The sequence below is a fragment of the Leucoraja erinacea genome, chromosome 22, assembly GCF_028641065.1.
Source record: "Leucoraja erinacea ecotype New England chromosome 22, Leri_hhj_1, whole genome shotgun sequence".
Classification (NCBI taxonomy): domain Eukaryota; kingdom Metazoa; phylum Chordata; class Chondrichthyes; order Rajiformes; family Rajidae; genus Leucoraja; species Leucoraja erinaceus.
Window position 1 is genome coordinate 29,542,791 of NC_073398.1, and position 19,478 is coordinate 29,562,268.

General features: G+C 41.9%; 1 protein-coding gene across 1 annotated transcript in view; it reads right to left on the reverse strand.

Moving 5' to 3' along the window:
- Positions 1-7,588: 7,588 nt before the first annotated feature.
- Positions 7,589-19,478, reverse strand: part of LOC129708059 (leucine-rich repeat and guanylate kinase domain-containing protein-like) — an 80,833-nt gene continuing 68,943 nt past the window's right edge. Inside the window, exons 15-20 of the mRNA XM_055653603.1 lie at positions 18,498-18,617; positions 17,653-17,804; positions 16,055-16,143; positions 13,617-13,739; positions 9,409-9,581; positions 7,589-7,819 (exon numbers count right to left, since the gene is read on the reverse strand). Of these exons, the coding sequence (XP_055509578.1) occupies positions 7,605-7,819; positions 9,409-9,581; positions 13,617-13,739; positions 16,055-16,143; positions 17,653-17,804; positions 18,498-18,617 (872 nt within the window). The 3' untranslated portion in view covers positions 7,589-7,604. The remainder of the gene's footprint in view (positions 7,820-9,408; positions 9,582-13,616; positions 13,740-16,054; positions 16,144-17,652; positions 17,805-18,497; positions 18,618-19,478) is intronic.

Below are 19,478 nucleotides of genomic sequence, written 5' to 3' on the forward strand. Positions count from 1 at the left end.
TTTCTTCTTTTAGTTTGCTTTTGTTTAATGTTATCTAACCCGTCTGATTCGGTCTTGGTTTGCAATCTTGAAACAACATGATGGCATACCATCCTCATACATTTCTCACCTATGTTCCATCCATGGTCCATCCATTCCCCAAATAAGTGTTGGATGCAGTACACTTATCCCAATAGGATAAATGGGAGTTCCAGTACACAGAAATCCATGCAGGTAAATTAATCTGCCTGGAAACTGGAATTCCATGCCTATGTTTGCAACCAGATTGCATCTAATTGTTGCACATGCACAGCTTAATAGTTAGATTAAACGAGTACTTACCAGTATGAAGTTTGATCTGTATTTTATGAGGAGTTACGGTGAGGTATTACGTGAAGAACCCAGCAGGTACTGCGCATGCGGCATACTTCGAAGCAGCGGTGTGGAATCACAGAATAGACACAATATTTGAAGTAAGATAGTAAAGATCACGAGACATCAGTTTATTAGCTTGATCTATATAATGAGGGTGGGAGCGGCGGGCACGTAATACCTCACCGTAACTCCTCATAAAATACAGATCAAACTTCATACTGGTAAGTACTCGTTTAATCTAACTATTTTACTTCGGAGTCACGTGAGTGATTCCGTGAAGACTTCAAAGGTCTGTGATTTCAAACCGTGTAACAGTTTTTATTTCACTCACTGCCGAAGTTTATGAGGGAGGAAGTGTTATCGTAATCAACCAGTTGATCTGCTTTCAAAAGAAACAGAAAGGTATTTGTTAACAATAACAACATAAAAGAGCTCCTCTGAGCTTAAATTAATATTGCAGTTTGTAATATTCTCCTGCAATTAAATCAGGTTTATCAACGGTTTATAATAAAAACAAAATGTTCTGAACGCCGTTCCCTTGACCATTCTGCTGTATTGAAAATGTGGTCAACCGGGATGTCCATTCGTTCAGCCGCTGATACCAATGCTGCCCTAGTGGAATGGGATTAAATGTATTTATTATCTATTCCGGCAGCTTTCGGTACCTGTTTGAGCCACCTTGGAGTGGTTTGGCTCGTACCCCGTCTTGGGTTACTGTGGTTGACCCATAGGCTTTCCTCTCCCTCTAAGATTGTGGGTTGTGTCTATATATAGTAGTAGATGGGTCACCACACTCAACCTGGACTCTGGTGGGTAGGCCCGGAATCCCACCAGAGAATTGGGCGTTCCTGGTCCATATAGCCATATAACGACTACAGCACGGAAAACACAGGCGATCTCGACCCTACTATTTCGTGCCGAACTCATAATCTCGCCTAGTCCCATATACCTGCGAGTTAGATTTTACCAGACCTAAATATGAACGTGATGCGTCTGGGGTAATCACCATGTTATCCAGTCTGGTTTATGGAGTGACTGGACTCTGTGAGCGTGTACGAGAGCCATAAGCATGAGCGTTTTTTAAAAACATAGATTAAGCAAGCTGAGGGATCTGGCTGGTGCCATCTCTGAGACATGTCAATGTCACACCAATGTCCCATACATGGGTATATACCTGGGTGTTTGGGGCTTATATTATAGTTGCCCTTCATACCTTCAGTGGATGGGATCCCATGCTCTGCTGACATGCTGTTTTAGATAAGCAGATAAGGCGCTCCATGCTGTATTTACGGCACTGTAACTCACCTTTTAGTCATGGTGTAGATGTTCCAGGAACTCCAATACGTCAGTGGTTGAATAGTTCGTTGTCCCTGCGTCGTGGCAGTATTTTACCCATGTTAGCTTTTAGTGACTGTTCGCAGGGATGCCGACATGGTGGTAATGGTTCCTTTGGATAATCCCAGTCCCTGGTAAGGTCTATTCAAACCCTGCACCCAGGAGTTTGATGTTTCCCTGGCATGGGTGGCTTGTGCCTGATACTGGGTTGAGTCAGCAACCATGGTCCACTAGGGAAATCCATAGGTGACTCGCCCACCGTGTCGTGATGAACTGGGAACCATGGCTGTGTAGGCCGGTCGGGCACGTTCAATATCTCGGAGACAGATCCCTCTGTATTGCGAAGTGCCCGTCTGATGAGGCAGAAGGGAGGAAGGCAAAGCAGAAATTCCCCCTTCCAGCGTATAGGCATCTATCGCTGCTGCCTCTAATCTGGTTCCTAAGTCACATACATGGGTTACTGGTGATTCCGTCTTGTGCAACCAAATTGATATCTGGCTTTCAAACTGCTTAATAAATTTAGCAGATATTTAGGGTTTGACATCTATTGAATGTAATCATGGATTTTACCCCGTGACATGGTGTCTCCCACTGTGTTCTAGCTTCCTAGGACATAGGCAGCTGATAGTTAAAATGTCTTTTGACACACCATTGCCAGATTTGTTTGACCAATTTGTTGCACAATAATGATTATTATGCTCCCCATATGGTTGATATAAGCCACCACCATAGTATTATCAATCCGTAACCACATATGTACGTGCTGCATTTGAAATGCATATGCTTTTTAGCCCAATAGGCGATCACCAATCCCAAGTAGTTGATGCCCGGTATGTGTAGTAACGATGTTTGTGAATTGGTCCATCTGTTACCTGTGCTGGATATGGAGTTTAGTTGCTCCCCAGCCTAAAGTACTGGCATCGGTTTTTAATAACCAGGTTGGGATTGGTGATGATAATAGGGCTGAAAACTATGCCAAATATGTCGCCCACCACCTTAATTGTGATATAGCTTCAGTGGGTACATTCATGATTTGATTATAGTGACCCAAGTGCCTTGGCAAAGTAACAGTCATATGGACGGAATTATTATTGAAGCCCAGATAATCCTTGGTAGTTAACGCTTCAATTCTGGTTTATCTGGGCGTGGGATAAACCTCAGCTTAGGGAGCTGTTTCGTAGCTAGAACTGCTGCCACAGCTAATTCCTTTGTTTCCCCTAATATGAGGATATCATCCAATATATGCCATGATTATGCTTGTTTTCTTAATATTTTCATGGCCATATATAATAGTTTAGGGCTGAGGTTAGACCATGGGGAATGCTATATGCTCCCATGGTTGCCCTAACCGGGATATCCATTATCCAGGTAAAAAATTTTTAGGTATCTATAATGATCCTAGTGTATGGGTATAAGATAGTTAGCATCTTCCATATCAATGCTCCCCATAGGTATCCTAGGGAGATCAGATGTCTGGCAGTGACAAGAACCCATGTCCATCTTAAAGTGTATATACTCAACAGATTTATTTAGTGATATTAGATCAATGATGATGCTACATTCACCATCTTTTGTAGTTTTGGTGAATATATTCGATACAAATTCCAATGGCTCATGTTTGCTCCCATGATCCGTTTAGTAATGAGCCTTTCTAGTTCAGCTTGACCTTCTCACTTCTCTTTTCTTAGAGGGAGAAAATGCCCTTTGGGCGCATTGCTGAACTGGCGGTAATATGCCCAATTTGAATTCGTTTTTATCCTCTAAGACTGTTGAGTATATTTTAGTTATTTGTGACAGCATCCCATGCTTTATCCACAAGTGTAAATGCCCCCCCCCACGCAGTTAGTAGAACACCCTTGTTTAGTGTAAACGGGAGGAACCAGACTACCTACCTCCATGTTTGTTGTTTTTTCATGAAGGCGTAGTTTGCTGGTATGCTGGTGCTGTCGGTGGGGCGGCGCATCTTCCCACGGCTCCGCTCTGGGCCCCGTCTAAAAAGAACTTTGGGGGTAAAGTGAAGCGGTCGCCAGGCTTTCACCAGTCCTTGTTTGATTCACTGGTGGATGCCGAGGGGTGCTGCCAGCTGGGTGTTGGATGCGATGTCCTGCTCGTTCCATGGCCTGCCTTCATGAGGCGCACTGCCTCTCTTCCCGCAGCAGCGGTTTGCATAGCCCCATATATTTGGGGTTGCGGGCAGGTCTATATGCACCATTGTTCAGTCGAGTATCCCAAATTTGGGAACATCTTAGGCGTCAGCCCCCTGGTAGTGCAATGGGATAGTCTCATCCTGGGAGAGTATAATCCGTGGAAAAGGCGAGCAAAGGCGGTAACATCTTGACCCTTCTGTAGAATTCGCTGCTTGTCTGCGAGTCTGCTGACCCAGCTGCCTGCGGATTTGCCTCTGGAAAGGCCTGCTCCTGCAGGACTTTTGTTGGGAAGATGGTCGCGTGGAGGAGCCATGTAGTGGCCCACGACACCCAGTAGCTCTTCCTGATCCTGCTCCCCTGGCATACTGCTGTTCTCGTCCGCCTGCCCAGCGATTAAGCCAGCCCAGCCCTGGCCTCCTTAGCTAGCCTCAAAAGAGGGAGCAAAAGGGTGTGCTAAATTGGAGGAGGCATAGCTCAAACTCCGCTGTTGCATCAATCCCTCGACAAGGGAGATGGCTGGTGCAATAGCACTGGGGTAGGAGTCAGCTCCCTTGGCATTCAGCCAGTGCCCCTTTTCTCCTGGAGGTGAACTCCATGACCTCCTCTGGCTTGGGGAGACAGACATACTTATTTTGCCTTCTCCAACCTGTTCCAGTTTTGGAGGAAGTTGGCTCCTGTAGAACCTGTAAATTGGTAAGATTTCCCCTTACCTGCATGTAGAGGCTGCCTGCCGTTTTCCAGGCGGCGTTGTGGCGGTTCCCGGGCGGTGATTCTCCTGGTCAGGAGTCTGCAGGGCTGCTGGTCGGGTTTTTTAAACTTCCCGCCGGTCCGCTGCTGTTACCAAACAGCTGTTCAGCGGACCGGTATAGCGCAGCTCCTTGCAGCGGTCCGCAGCGTTTGCGGTCCGGGTAGCGCTTTTGGTCCGCAGCGTTTGCGGTCCGGGTAGCGCTTTTTCCCCGTCCACTGTCGGCTCCACGCTGGAGTCGAAACGGGGGCCGCTCACCATGCCTCTCTACTTTGCTCCCCCTGGAGCAAAAACCACAAGGCCCGATTAAGGTAAGTACTTACCTCTCGTTCCTTGGATGCGGGAGCTAGCCCGACTCCCGCTGGCCGCGTTGCACAGCTGTGCGATATGCCGCATGCGCAGTACCTGCTGGGTTCTTCACGGAATCACTCACGTGACTCCGAAGTAAAATTGAGTAATTTTTTGAGTGGAGGATTTGCAAAGTTAGTGTTCATGATCTTACCACAGTGACTGGCGCCTTTTACTAAAAGACAGAAGTAATTACTGTACCCAAGTTGGTGCTGACCTCTTCACTCATGAGTTATGGATCAGCCCCATTACTTTTAACATGAAGTAATTCTATGAAAGATTTAACATTTATTGAGGTTATATGTTTATAAATTGTATATGACTAAGCTGAGTTTCAAAATGGATTGTTTTATACATAATTGCATTTTGCTTGATTTCATATCCTTGTGATGACCATGTAACAGGAATTGACAATGGCAAGTCCTCTGCTAGCATTGTAGGCTTGCAGGAGCATGGAGGTCCTACTGCAGATAGGACACAAAAAGATGGAGTAACTCAGCGCGGACAGGCCGCATCTCTGGAGAGAAGGAATGTTTCAGGTCGAGGCCCTCTGCAGTTGTCCAGGGCCTTGGTGAGACCGCACCTGGAGTACTATGTGCAATTTTGGTCTCCTAACTGGAGGAAGGACATTATTGCTATTGAGGGAGTGCAGCATAGATTCACCAGGTTAATTCCTGGGATGGTAGTACAGACATACAGTATGGTGAAAGAATGGGTCGACTTGGCTTGTACTCGCTGGAAATTAGAAGGATGAGGGGATCTTATAGAAAAATACAATTCTTAAAGGATTGGACAGGCCAGATGCAGGATAAATGTTCCCGATGTTGGGGGGAAGTCTAGAACCAGGGGTCACAGTTTAAGAATAAGGGGCAGGTCATTAAGGACTGAGATGAGGAAAAACCTTTTCACCCAGAGAATTGTGAATCTGTGGAATTTGACACATAAGGCAGTGGAGGGAAATTCACTGGATGTTTTCAAGAGTTAGATTTATCTCTTGGGGCTAAAGGAATCAAGGGATATGGGGAAAAAGCAGGAACGGAGTACTGATTTTATATGATCAGCCATTATCATATTGAATGGCGGTGCTGGCTCGAAGGACCAAATGGCCAACTCCTGCACCTATGTTTGCAGATGCAGTTGATTTACAGGGAGATTTAAGGCTGCCTGGAGTAGGTGGATGAATTTGAAGAATAGGTGGATGAATTTATTTTCCCACTGCCTGCTCTAACATGGAGTGGCAAAGAGTAGGAGTAAACGGGTCCTTTTCACAATGGCAGGCAGTGACTAGTGGGGTACCACAAGGCTCAGTGCTGGGACCCCAGCTATTTACAATATATATTAATGATCTGGATGAGGGAATTGAAGGCAATATCTCCAAGTTTGCGGATGACACTAAGCTGGGGGGCAGTGTTAGCTGTGAGGAGGATGCTAGGAGACTGCAAGGTGACTTGGATAGGCTGGGTGAGTGGGCAAATGTTTGGCAGATGCAGTATAATGTGGATAAATGTGAGGTTATCCATTTTGTTGGCAAAAACGGGAAAGCAGACTATTATCTAAATGGTGGCCGATTGGGAAAGGGGGAGATGCAGCGAGACCTGGGTGTCATGGTACACCAGTCATTGAAGGTAGGCATGCAGGTGCAGCAGGCAGTAAAGAAAGCAAATGGTATGTTAGCTTTCATTGCAAAAGGATTTGAGTATAGGAGCAGGGAGGTTCTACTGCAGTTGTACAGGGTCTTGGTGAGACCACACTTGGAGTATTGTGTACAGTTTTGGTCTCCAAATCTGAGGAAGGACGTTATTGCCATAGAGGGAGTACAGAGAAGGTTCACCAGACTGATTCCTGGGATGTCAGGACTGTCTTATGAAGAAAGACTGGATAGACTTGTTTTATACTCTCTAGAATTTAGGAGATTGAGAGGGGATCTTATAGAAACTTACAAAATTCTTAAGGGGTTGGACAGGCTAGATGCAGGAAGATTGTTCCCGATGTTAGGGAAGTCCAGGACAAGGGGTCACAGCCTAAGGATAAGGGGGAAATCCTTTAAAACCGAGATGAGAAGAACTTTTTTCACACAGAGAGTGGTGAATCTCTGGAACTCTCTGCCACAGAGGGTAGTTGAGGCCAGTTTCATTGGCTATATTTAAGAGGGAGTTAGATGTGGCCCTTGTGGCTAAGGGGATCAGGGGGTATGGAGAGAAGGCAGGTACGGGATACTGAGTTGGATGATGATCACCATGATCATATTGAATGGCGGTGCAGGCTCGAAGGGCCGAATGGCCTACTCCTGCACCTAATTTCTATGTTTCTATGGGATATTGGGAAGTCCCTTCTATATTGGTGGCATGGGATCAAACTGTCATCACCTCTGACTATTCTGTACAATTAGATTGTTGTAAACAGCAAGACTAATGATATATTTTGATCGTTTTCATTGTCCTAAGTTTTCACAGTCCCTAAGCTCTGGCATTCGCCCCCTAAACCTATTCCTGCAAAACACAGATATTTTAGCCATGTTTAGTGCAGTGTATAAATGCAAGCTGTTGTAGTGTAGATATTACTTAAGTCATCAGAATACTTATAATAAAAGTAGTGTAGACCTAGGTCATCAGAAGACTAAGAATAAAACTTTTAATTTTGATATTTCAGATACAGTGTCTGGGCTGGGAACGTTTTTATTTCAAGGGGCATATGGCTGGCTCTGGATGCACTGGAATTTCAGCAGTTGTCCGCCCAGATGGAATTCCAGGCAGAACAGGCTTGACGTTGAATCCAAGTCGCAGAGTAATTGGCTCATTGGTTTTGGCGAATAGCTTCTTGGACAGAAGCTGTACATCGTTTGGTGATTCTGCAGTACCAGCTTTGTCTCTGTCAACTAAACCCCTAGTACCTGCACACAAATTTAAACATAATTTAGTAATTGCTCACCCTTTGAGGGATAAAAATGTCACGAAAACATTTTGGTGAACCTGGTCAAACGTCCCGCTACTCCCTTTTTCTGTCAACCGAACAATTCTGACTTTCCAAAGACATTTGGACAGATAATGTGGATTGGAAGGGTTTAGTGGAACATGGGCCCAATGAGAGCAAATAGCACTAGTCCAGAATGCTAACCTGGTTGGCACAGACAAGGTGGGGCGAATGTCCTGTTTCATAATGTTTTGTAATGGATAATGAATGGTCACTAGTCTATTTTTAAATTGGAGATGTCAAGAAGGAGGAGTCGGGTATGGGCTTTGACAGTGAGCAGGGTAGAATGTACCAAAGGTAATGAATTTTTGTAGTTCTGAATGAGTCATAAAAACATTCATAGATATTGCTGTATCTTTCTGCTTCAATTATTTTCTATTGTTTCTAACCACTGAATGTTAAAGTAATTGCTTTTTTGACAACTTTGATCCACATCCTATCACAGCTATTTTATTTCTTCCATTCTCTTCATCCCTCCCTTTGCAATTTAAAATGTGCTGTTTTCTCACTTTTCAGTTCTGAAGAAGTTTGTTCTTGTTGACTGTTTCCCTTCCATAGATGTTCCTGCTGATTGCTTTCCATATTTTCAGTTTTATCTCCATTAATACCCCTATGTATCGTAGGACAGCACGGTGGCGCAGCGCTAGAGTTGTTGCCTTACAGCGCTTGCAGCGCCGGAGACCTGGGTTTGATCCCGACTACTGGTGCTGTCTGTACGGAGTTTGTACATTCTTCTCGTGACCGCGTGGGTTATTTCTAAGATCTTCGGTTTCTTTCCACACTCCAAAGACGTACAGGTTTGTAGGGTATTTGGCTTGGTATAAGTGTAAATTGTCCCTAGTGTGTGTAGAATAGTGTTAATGTGTGGGAATCGCTGGTTGATGCAGACTTGGTGGGCCGAAGGGCCTGTTTCTGCGCTGTTATCTCTAAAGTAAACTAAACACACATTGACTTTGTTTCAATAGAAACTTGTCAGATGTGTACTCTCAGGCCCTATCCCACAATCATCTTGGAAACCTTTCAATTTTGAATGGAAAGTTTGATTATTTATGTCTGTAAAATCTTCTTTGTATAAATAATTCACCAGGCGAACTGAATGCTCCAGTATATCATTTTGTTTTTTGTAGTTTCATTCATACCATTACTGTAATGAAGCCAAGTTTTACACAAGTATTGTTAAACTTTGAAAGAGTAACAGAAGATGAAAGTTTCAAAAATCTATTGACCACTTTACTGCTTGGGATTAAAATTCTTCTGATTTTAGATAGAAGACTGAAGGAGGTAAAGACCAATTTGAAGGAGTTAAGAGTACCAGAGTATGTGCAAGGAGTCCTGATTATAACAATGTAGACACAACTAGGAATACTGGACAGAGGAAGGACATCACAGGAGAGAAGGAGAAGTGGTAAGACATTAGAAGGTCAATTATCAAAGTATTTTAGATAAAAATGAAATTGTTAGGCAGATCACTTTTGTTTATGGTTATTTTTGCTGTAGTGGTAAACATACCTTTTAGTGTTATCTGCAAATCTGATAGAAGATTCATTTCCATGTTTTGCATCATCTCATTATTAAGCTGCACAGATGAGTCGGAATCTGTTTCAATAGACGAGGACTTGGCTGCATATAAATCAGGTGATAAAGGCGATGACTCTCCATTACTGATTTGGGTCATCTCAGAGCTGCCATAGAAAACAACGTGATTAGTGGCCTTGCACTACATGGAAATAGTCAATCTTTTTATCTGTACTTCTATTAAACTAAAATATTGCAATGTTAATGCGTGCCAAACATTCATATGAGTTTAAAATCAACCAGAAAGGTTCCAGTCAGCCATAACGCAATTGAGAGCCTCAGATTTCTAATTCCACCTCTCCCCTGAAAGAAATATTTTTAGGTGTTAGGGCAAGGGAAAGGTTTCTAGAGTCATGCAGTGAACAAACCGACCCTTCAGCATAACTTGTCAATGCTGATCGACATACTCTATACGAGTCCCATTTGGCCCATGTCTCACTAAATCTTTCTTATCCATGTACATGTCCAAGTGTCTGTTAATTGTTGTTATTCTACCTGCCTCAATTACCACATCTGGTAGGTCATTCCATATACCCACCACGCTCTGAGTAAAAAAAAATGACACGTCTGTTTTTTTATTAAATCTTTCCCCATGTCCCCTGGTTCTTGATTCCCCTCTCCTGGATAAAACACTCTGCACTCATCCTATCAATTCCTCTCATGATTCCATACTCCTTTATAAGATCACCCCTCGGCTTCCTGTGCTCCAAGGAATAACGTCCTAGCCTGCCCAACCTTTCCCTATAACTCAGGTCCCCGAGTCTTGGCAACATCCTTGTAGATTTTCTCAACACACTTTCCAGCTTAATGACATCCTTCCAAAATTCAACACAATACTCCAAAAGTAGTCTCACTAATGTCTTGTACAATTGTAACATAACGTCCCAACTTCAATAGTCAATACTGTGACACCACTTATAGGGAATTGAGCACCTATATTCTTAGATCTCTCTGCTCTTCAATACCTCCCAGGCCGCTACCATTCACTGTGAAGGTTCTGCCCTGGTTTGACTCCCCAAAATGTAACATTTCACACTTACCTGCATTAAATGCCATTAATCATTTCTTAGCCCATTTGCCCAGCTGATCAAGATCCTCCTGTGATTTTTGATACCCATTGTCACAATCTACAATTCCACCTGCTGCAACTTACTAATCATTCCTTGCATGTTCTCATCCAAAGCATTGACATAAACTGACTGAATAAAAAAAGGAAATAAAAGAGTCTGAAGAAGAGTCCCGAAATGTCACCTAACCCGCAGAGTTACTTCAGCACTTTGTTGTTATTTTGTAAACCAGAATCTGGAGCACCTTGTTTCGACATTCTGAATAATAAAAAAAAATACTCTGCTTTGAAAATGCAACTCAAATCAAAAGGGGTCATTTGGCATTCTACGACCCATAGTTAGATTCTTATGTGTTGGAAATAATCAATACCTGCCACCTTTGTGGCACAAATATTACATCCCACTTATACCCATCACAGGTTGCTTCATTAAGATGTTCTGAATGGTATCAAACATTGTGCAGTAGTCAGCAGACATCCTCTCCAATTACCTTATTACATTCGGAAGGTCTAACTTCACAAAACAACACTAAATCAGTGATACAACTCCATAGGTGATATTCTGAAACTTCTAACCACCTCATGCATCTTGCCAAATGCAAGGCATGAGTTCAGCCATCCCTTGATGCCCATTGACATTAGTTTATCTACACAGAGTATCATTTCCAGGTGTTTAGTTCAGATTAGTTTAGTTTATTGTCACGTGTACCGAGCTACAGTGAAAAACTTTTGTTGCGTGCTAACCAGTCAGCGGAAAGACAATACGCGATTACAATCGAGCCATTTACAGTGTATAAGATAGACGATAAGGGAATAACGTTTAGTGCAAGGTGAAGCCAGTAACGTCCGATCAAAGATAGTCCGAGGGTCACCAATGATGTAAATAGTAGTTCAGGACTGCTCTCTAGTTGTGGTAGGATGATTCAGTTGCCTGATAACAGCTGGGAAGAAACTGTTTCTGAATCTAGTGTGCTTTTTCACAATTCTATACCTTTTGCCTGATAGGAGAGGGGAGAAGAGTGGCCAGGGTGCGACTCATCCTTGATTATGCTGCTGGTCATGCCAAGACAGCATGAGGTATAAATGGAGTTAATGGAAGGGAGGTTGGTTTATGTGATGGTCCGGGCTACGTCCACAATACACTGCAAATTCTTGCCATCTTGGATGGAGCTGTTCCCAAACCAAGCTGCGATGCATCCTAATAAAATGCTTTCTGTGGCGGAACTGTAGAGGTTGGTGAGAGTTGTTGAGGACAAATCAAATTTGCGACGTGCGGAGACTTGCCCACCATATACACATCGGGAGAACAGATAGATACATTGAGCGCGTGATTCCCCATCTCTTAAAGATTAAAAATAAAAATCTGAGATTTATTCTATCTTGTGGAACTATCTGTTGGCAGCTTAAATGTTTCTGGGGAAATTAACACTACCTTAAGGTGAACAAGGGAAGCCGTCTGAATTCCATTCCCTTGTAGCGGCACCTAGTGGTGGCTTGGGGCAACACGAACCCTCGCTATTGGCTGGCAGGGTCATGTAATCGCGGGTGCTTTTTCGCGTGTTTTTGTTTCGTTAAGGGCCTCTCACTTGGGCGACCTCGTCCACGAGTTCTGGCGAGTTTGCCCTCGACTCATACTCGCAGCACGGTCGACACAAGGTCGTAGGAGGTCTTCGCATCTCTCCATGTTTGATAGTGGTCTCCGCGTACTCGAGGCCTTAGCTAGGTCGCGGCGTTTTTTTCAATATGTTAAAAAATGCCCGCGTGTAAAAAAAGGTCGCCATGGAAAAAATCGCTACTTTTTTACTCGTAGGTTTAGTCGTAGTAGGTCGGCATGTTAGTCGTAGGTAATCGAGGGTAGTCGTAGGTAGTTTTCATCATGGTCGAAGGGAGGTTGACTTCACTCGCCACTATTCGTTGTCCAATTTTCCCGTATTTAGTCAAAGCTGGTCTTCAACATAGTCGTAGGAGATCTTCAACATGCAATTTTTTTTCAAACTCTTTTAAACTCGCCAATTAGGTCGCTCAAGTGGGACAGCCCCTTTAATCAGTTGAGCTCCACCCATGCAGAAGGCGCTTAGTATTATTTGGCTGACTTAAAACGCGATTGAAAGAAACGCTTTGTTTATCCTCCTAAATAAAGAATTAATTTTCACTCAACTGTGTTGTCTCGCCAAACCCTAGTGTCTGTTTGACAGTACCGCAGACCCAGGATGTGACTGTGTCAAAATTAGTGTGTTCTTACATAATTATCAATGTTTGCTTTTCTTGTTTGTTGTAAGAAGAGGCAAGAAATTATATCTAAGAATTGATGACGTATAATTTATATAGACCTTCCTTGAGATTTTTTTAAAGTAGTTCCGTCAGTTTTATTTAATGAATGGAATATTAATTAGGGGAATGGGATCGATGGGAATGCGCCAGCATTCCCAAAAGTCCCAAGGAACAAATTGCCACTGTCTTCGTCATAAGATATGAGAATTTACATTTTCCAGTATTTATTTTGTGTAGGTTGAACATTTTGGGTCGAGACCTTTCTTCAGACTCAGATTCTTGAACTTACTCAGAAGTCTGAAGTAAGGTCTCAACCCAAAACGTAACCTATCCATGTTCTTCAGAGATGCTGCCTGACCTGCTGAGTTACTCCAGCACTTTGTGTTCTTTTGTGAACACCTATGCCGAGCTTTCTCCTGCATCCACCTAAACTTTGGGCAAGTTATAGCATCTAATTAACACATCTTTGGGTTGCAGGAAGATGCCTAGTTATGATTATATTACGTCTGTAATGACAAACTGGCCTTAAATGACAAATTCACAAAATACCCCAGAAGAGCTTATGCGGAGAGGACACTAGTGCAGTAAAAGGTTGTCTTAAAACTTGGACATTTTTTTCCACATGCAGAAAAAGTTACAATTCCAGACTCAGAAGAGTAAGGGAAACCCAAAATGAAAGTATCTACATTTGTCAACACTAACATCCGTTACTTGGAAGAACAAGTTCAACATAGAAAAACAATTTACTAAAATGCACCTACATTTCTTCCACAAAGAACTGAAAATTGATGAGGAATAAATATACCTGGCTGAACGAGAAATGCTCCCAGGTTCAACATCCTGAACCGAGGTACTTGCAAAGGGCAAAATAGATGTGCCAGATGTCCATACTGATACCTCACTCTTCAAGAAATTGAAGTCTCGAACCCTGTAATGAGAATGTTTATTAATGATAAAGAAATTTACTCCCAGCTAAAAGCAGATTTTTTTTTTTTTTTTTTGCTTTATCCATTCTCTTTCCCATTGTATTTACTGTACTGCATTTCATTCATTTCAACTTTATTAATCCATTTAATGATTGCACAGTACTGATTGATCATTGCAGCATCTGTGCTCTGATCTTTAATTTGTCTTATCTTTATTTGATTGTGCAAGATCTGACTTCAGGCGAAGGAACTCCACACACAGGACGTTGCTTGGTTACAACAGGGTTCCATTCCTGAAAACTGTTCCTAATGAACAACAGCTGCATGGGAGAGGGTCACAGAAACATCTGTGATGGGAGAGGAGCAAATGTAGGAGGAGTGGCCGCCCTCACTTTACTGAGTGAATGAGTCAGCTCTGCCGGCTCCACCCAGCCCGATTGTTGCAGTTTGTGGACGTGGGAAGAGAAGGCACATGGAAATGCCTCTTTCCTACCCAACTGAAGATGCCTGCAACCCTGCAGAAGTCAGCAAATCCATCATCATCCATGCCACCGGTCTCCCAAACACTTAATAGAACAGTGCAGCACAGAAACAGGCCCTTCAGCCCACAATGTTCGTGCTGAACATGAGGCCAAGTTAAACTAATCTCCACTTCCTCCTCTATCTCCATTGCATTCATAATCATGTGCCTCTCCTAAAGATAGCTCATATGTACGGGGTGTCCATACCCAGGGAGAAGCGAGAGCAACGTGCTATTTGAAGATCACTCCAGCCTAACCGATCAGAGACGGCCAAAAACAAATTAATGGTTGGCAATGTTGTTGACAGTGAGAAAGCACGTTAGGATTACTGGAAACCATCAATGGACTGGTGAGGTTTTATAATTAAAGAAAGAACAAAAGGTGAACTAAAGACTTCATAAAAGAAAGAGATGACGCTGATGTCACAGGCAGGGCAACAAGTGTGAAATATTAGATGGGATAAAAGAGAGAGTATGAAGGGGTTTAAAAATGCTGACATTGCCTGGCCTAAATTAAGTATATCCCAGATTGTTAAAATGGTGGTAGGCTGCTCTTGTAAATTTTCAATCCACTCTGATACAGCAATGGTCCCAAGCCAATGGAGGCCATTAATGTTTCATTCTTTAAACAGTGAGGATGGGATAAGTAATTACTGGGCATTTAATTTGTGGCTATTCATAAGGGTCTAAGGACAGTACAAACTTAAATTGGAAAGGCAAAGATTAATCAAGGAGTCACAGCATGGATTTATTGAAGGTCCTATCAGTTTATTTTGAGCATGTAATAAAAATGGTTGTGGAGGGCAGGGTATAGGAGTGTTACAAAATTTTGAGATTTTAAAAATCAAGCCTGTAATTTATCCCATCAGATAAAGCATAAAAACAACTTTAATTTGATACCTAATTCACTTTCATATCTTCAGCAATAAAAAAAAGTTATGGTCAGTTACGGTAATTTCATACTCGGAAATTAGCATCTTGTTCCCTATTGCTTTTCCATTCTTAACACAAAAGCTGCAATCGAGGACAGTCAATTGACATAAAAGCCCGTAACTTTCTTAATTAAGCGAATTTAATTAAAATTTCAGTTATAGATTGAAGCATTCTGAAACACATATGATACATGGATGACCTGAAATTAAAGTGTATAATTAGTTAATTACCTAATTAAGTAGTTAATTACAAAATTCACCGTTGTGACAGAAATAGTAATAAACACCCAGACTGCCTTGAAAACGCAAAAATATGATATTCTCAAGATCCGAATCTCTCCTTGACAACCAATAAAAATCTGCATTTTACCCTCCACCCCACAGCTTCTCGAGTTGCAAGCACAAGCATTGAGCAGATCAAGAGCGCCACTGATGGCAGGAATTTGTAACAATATCCGTATTTCTACACGGATTTTAGCAAGGCTATCGATATGGGCCCGAAAGGCAAGGTGGTCAAAAAATGTAAAAGCCGATGACAGGAAATAAAGTGGGGTTGTTGTTAACGGGTGCTTTTATGACTGGAAGGGTGCTACCATGAGAACTCAGTTTATAGTCCTCTCCTTTTTGTAATACAAATAAGCAAGTTAATCCAAACACAAATGGGACAATAAAGAAGGTTGGAAATGACAAGCTAGAATGACTGAGGCTTCAAGGAAATGATACAAAATCAGCTATAAATGATGAGGGAATAGTGGTGGTTGGATTCTGAATTAATTCCCTGAGCATGAGGAGAACAACAGTGCCACGCAGTGAGCTGGTCAACACGCAGAGCTAAATCACACATAATGGAAGGGAGGTTGGTCACCTTTTGAACAGATAGGTGTTAATATTTCGAGATATCCCCTTCACAGCCTCCCGCGCTATCATCCGTCGTTGCTCAATGGAATCTTGTTCCTAGATAACGAAGAGAATCAATTTGAAGACAGCGTTGAGTGCTTCTTAAATAATATAAAGCTCGTAAATAAAGGTTGGAAAAAATTAACACCCAATGGAAATTATGAAACTATTGAACTCCAGCAGTCCTCCATAAAGTGGAAATTTTATTATTCTTATTAATACCATGACTAAAATAGACGGTTGTGATTATATATTTATCATAATTAAGAATTTTTTAATTATCATATGATATATATGTATTCAGAAAATTCAATGTAACTTCATGCTTATATCTTCTTTATTTAACGTAAATCTGAAAGGATAGAACACCGACCATTATTCACAATAAAACAACTCTTATTCTGCTGTGAAAATTCTTTGATTCTGATCTTTCCACCAATGCCAGCCAATGATGTTTATACAGTGCCCATGGCATGATGAATATTCCATGGTGTATGGATAAGAACAATTTGCTGGGCTTGAGTGGTGGATGCACTTGAATGAATGGGTTGGAAAGTATTTGAAGATTGGAATAAGATAGAACGACTGAAGCTTCAAGGAAAACATTTGAGAGCTAAGATGCTAAGGTTAATTGTGAAAATACGTGCGAGAAGTTACAGGCTGGCACTGGGGTTGAATTAGAATGAAGAAATGAGAAAAGGAGCTGGAGTAACTCAGCAGCTCAGGCTGCATCTCTGCAGAACATGGATTGGTGACGTTTTGGGTCTGGGCCCTTCTTCAGATTGACTGTGGTCAGCAGGAAGAAAATTAGAAGATAGGGGAAGGACAAAGACTGCTTAATTGTAGGTTGTTACCCAAGATTGGCCAGAATTAAAGATAAGGATAGAGATCTAAGCTACGGAAATAGACCAAGAGGGTGCTGTTCCTTACCAAAATTGGAGAATTTACAAGCTATGTGCTGTTCCTCCAGTTTGCATGTGGCCTCACTCCAGCAATGGAGGTAGCCGAGGGCTGAAAGGTCAGTATGGAAATGGGTAGAGGAGTTAAAATAGTTAGCAGAGAGAGCCAAAGACAGATAGGGAGAAAGACGTTATGAAAGAAGGACAGATTTAGGATGAGAGATACAGCAGGGATTTGCCCTACACAAGGCCTTGTTAACTATCCATGATCAGCCCTGATCTTTCCAAATGTACACAAGTGCCTTCTCTTAGGATTTCCTGCAATAATTTCCCTACAAATAATACAAGGCTCACTGGCCTGTAGTTAACTAGTTTGTGATTTAGTATGGTTCCCATATGGAAGGCTTTTTACAAATGTGGCACCAGCTTAAAATAGGAAAGAGACCAGTGTAAAGAATCAAAGTGAATAAATGTACATTTCTATATTTCCTTACAACCCAGGAGATTATTTGACCCATTACTCTAGGTCAGGTCTCAGAACAATTGCATCAATCCTATTCCCTCACTTAAATCAGTTCACAGTTTAGTTACTAAATTAGGTTAGCTTGACAGGTGCAAAAACAATAACTATGGATTACTATTGTAAAATGATTTTAATGATTCTTACCAAGGCTGATTTTTGTGCTGACAGTCTAGCCTGTACTCTGGAAGAATAATTTCTGGTAGAGGAGTCCACAAATTCAGGAGGGTAGCCAGTGGCCCATGAAATTGAACTCCAGTTTTGTTCATTTTCACTAGATGGAATCGTGGTCATCAAATCTGTGCAACAATAAATAACGTATTTTGTAGTTCAAGAATACGGCACTAAATGTTGCTACAATAGAAAATTGGAGAAGATTTTGCTAATAATTCAAAAGAATCACTGGACTACCAACTAGGGACATGAGTTCAAATTAAAGGAAATTGCGCACCACTCTTCCAGCTTTCTTCCCCATCCCCCATCCACAATCAGTCTGTAGAAGGGTCCCTACCCAAAACATCACCTCCCGTGTTCTCCAGAGATCCAACCTGACCCACTGAGTTACTCCTGCACTTTGTTTTTTTTTACTCTAAGGAGCGAGGCAATCACCAGGAGAGTTGAATGAAGATCGTCTGGGAAAGAACAAGATTTATTTAACTGCTTTTGATGCTTCCTTTTCTTGTGATAGAATAATTACATAGGAAAGCAACATACCCTTTGTGACAGGAAGTACCTGTGTAGATCGCATGACAAAAGAGACTTTGCTGCGAAGATAGCTTGCAGCTTACATTGTCTTATATAATAGCATTCAGAGCTGCACAATGATTGATAGTACCATTTAAGCGATACAAGAATAATCTTCAAACTAAACATTACATAACTGAACTGCACTGCTGGGATTCAAAGCCGTTATTGCAGAAATATGAGGTCAGCAATTCATCACCAGAAACTCTGCTATTAATCCATATTTTGATATTATGGCTCAAACTCACTAGACATCTGCCATCTTTCATCATCCAGGCTTTTGGTACTTTCATCGCATTTTGGCACATTGAGGCTCAGATACTCTTTTATCAACTTGCTTAGCTCCGCGTACGCATCCGTAAGTTCATCTGCATACAAAGATGGCACAAAATAAGAGTTGATGCCATTACTTAACTTCTTCATAATCTAAACACCATAAAATTAAATGTTTGGTAATATTTGCATGTTTGACAAGCCGTCCTCACTTTTCAGAACAGCTTTCTCATCTTTGACAATAAACATGTACAGTGTATCATAAGAAAAGAAAGATGTGCATGTTCTATTACTACATATCTCTTTATCTTTATATACATATAGTTATATACATATTCATCACTGAGTTAGGATAAAGGAAATAACATTGAAGGTAGTAAACCGATTCCTTTTTGAAAAAAGTAATGAACAGCCATTGCGTTGGAGGTGAAGATGCAAATATGCTAATGTAATTTAGGGGATGTCATCAATTAGATGAAGAACTCAAACTAGAACATAAAATAGTATAGTACAGGAACCAGATCTTTGGCCCATGATGTTTGTGCTGAATATGATGCTGCAATAAACTAATTCCTTCTGCCTGCACCTGATACGGCATAGAATCCAGCCATTTGGCCTAACTTGTCCACGTCCACCAAGATGTCCACCTTTGCAGGTCCTATTTGCCCATGTGCCTCTAAACCTTTCCTATTGATATACCTGTCCAAATGTCCTTTAAATGCACTTGCCTCCATCACTTCACCTGGCAACTCATTTCATGTACAAATGTACAAAATGTACAAAAAGTTGCCCGTTGGGCAATTAAATAATTCCCCTCTCACATCAACCCTATGTCCTTTAGTTACTGATGTTATTGATACCCCAACCTGGGAAACGGACTGTGCACTTACCCTATTTATGCCTCTTACAGTCTTATACACCTCTACGACTTACTGCATTCCGTGAATGGCCCTGCA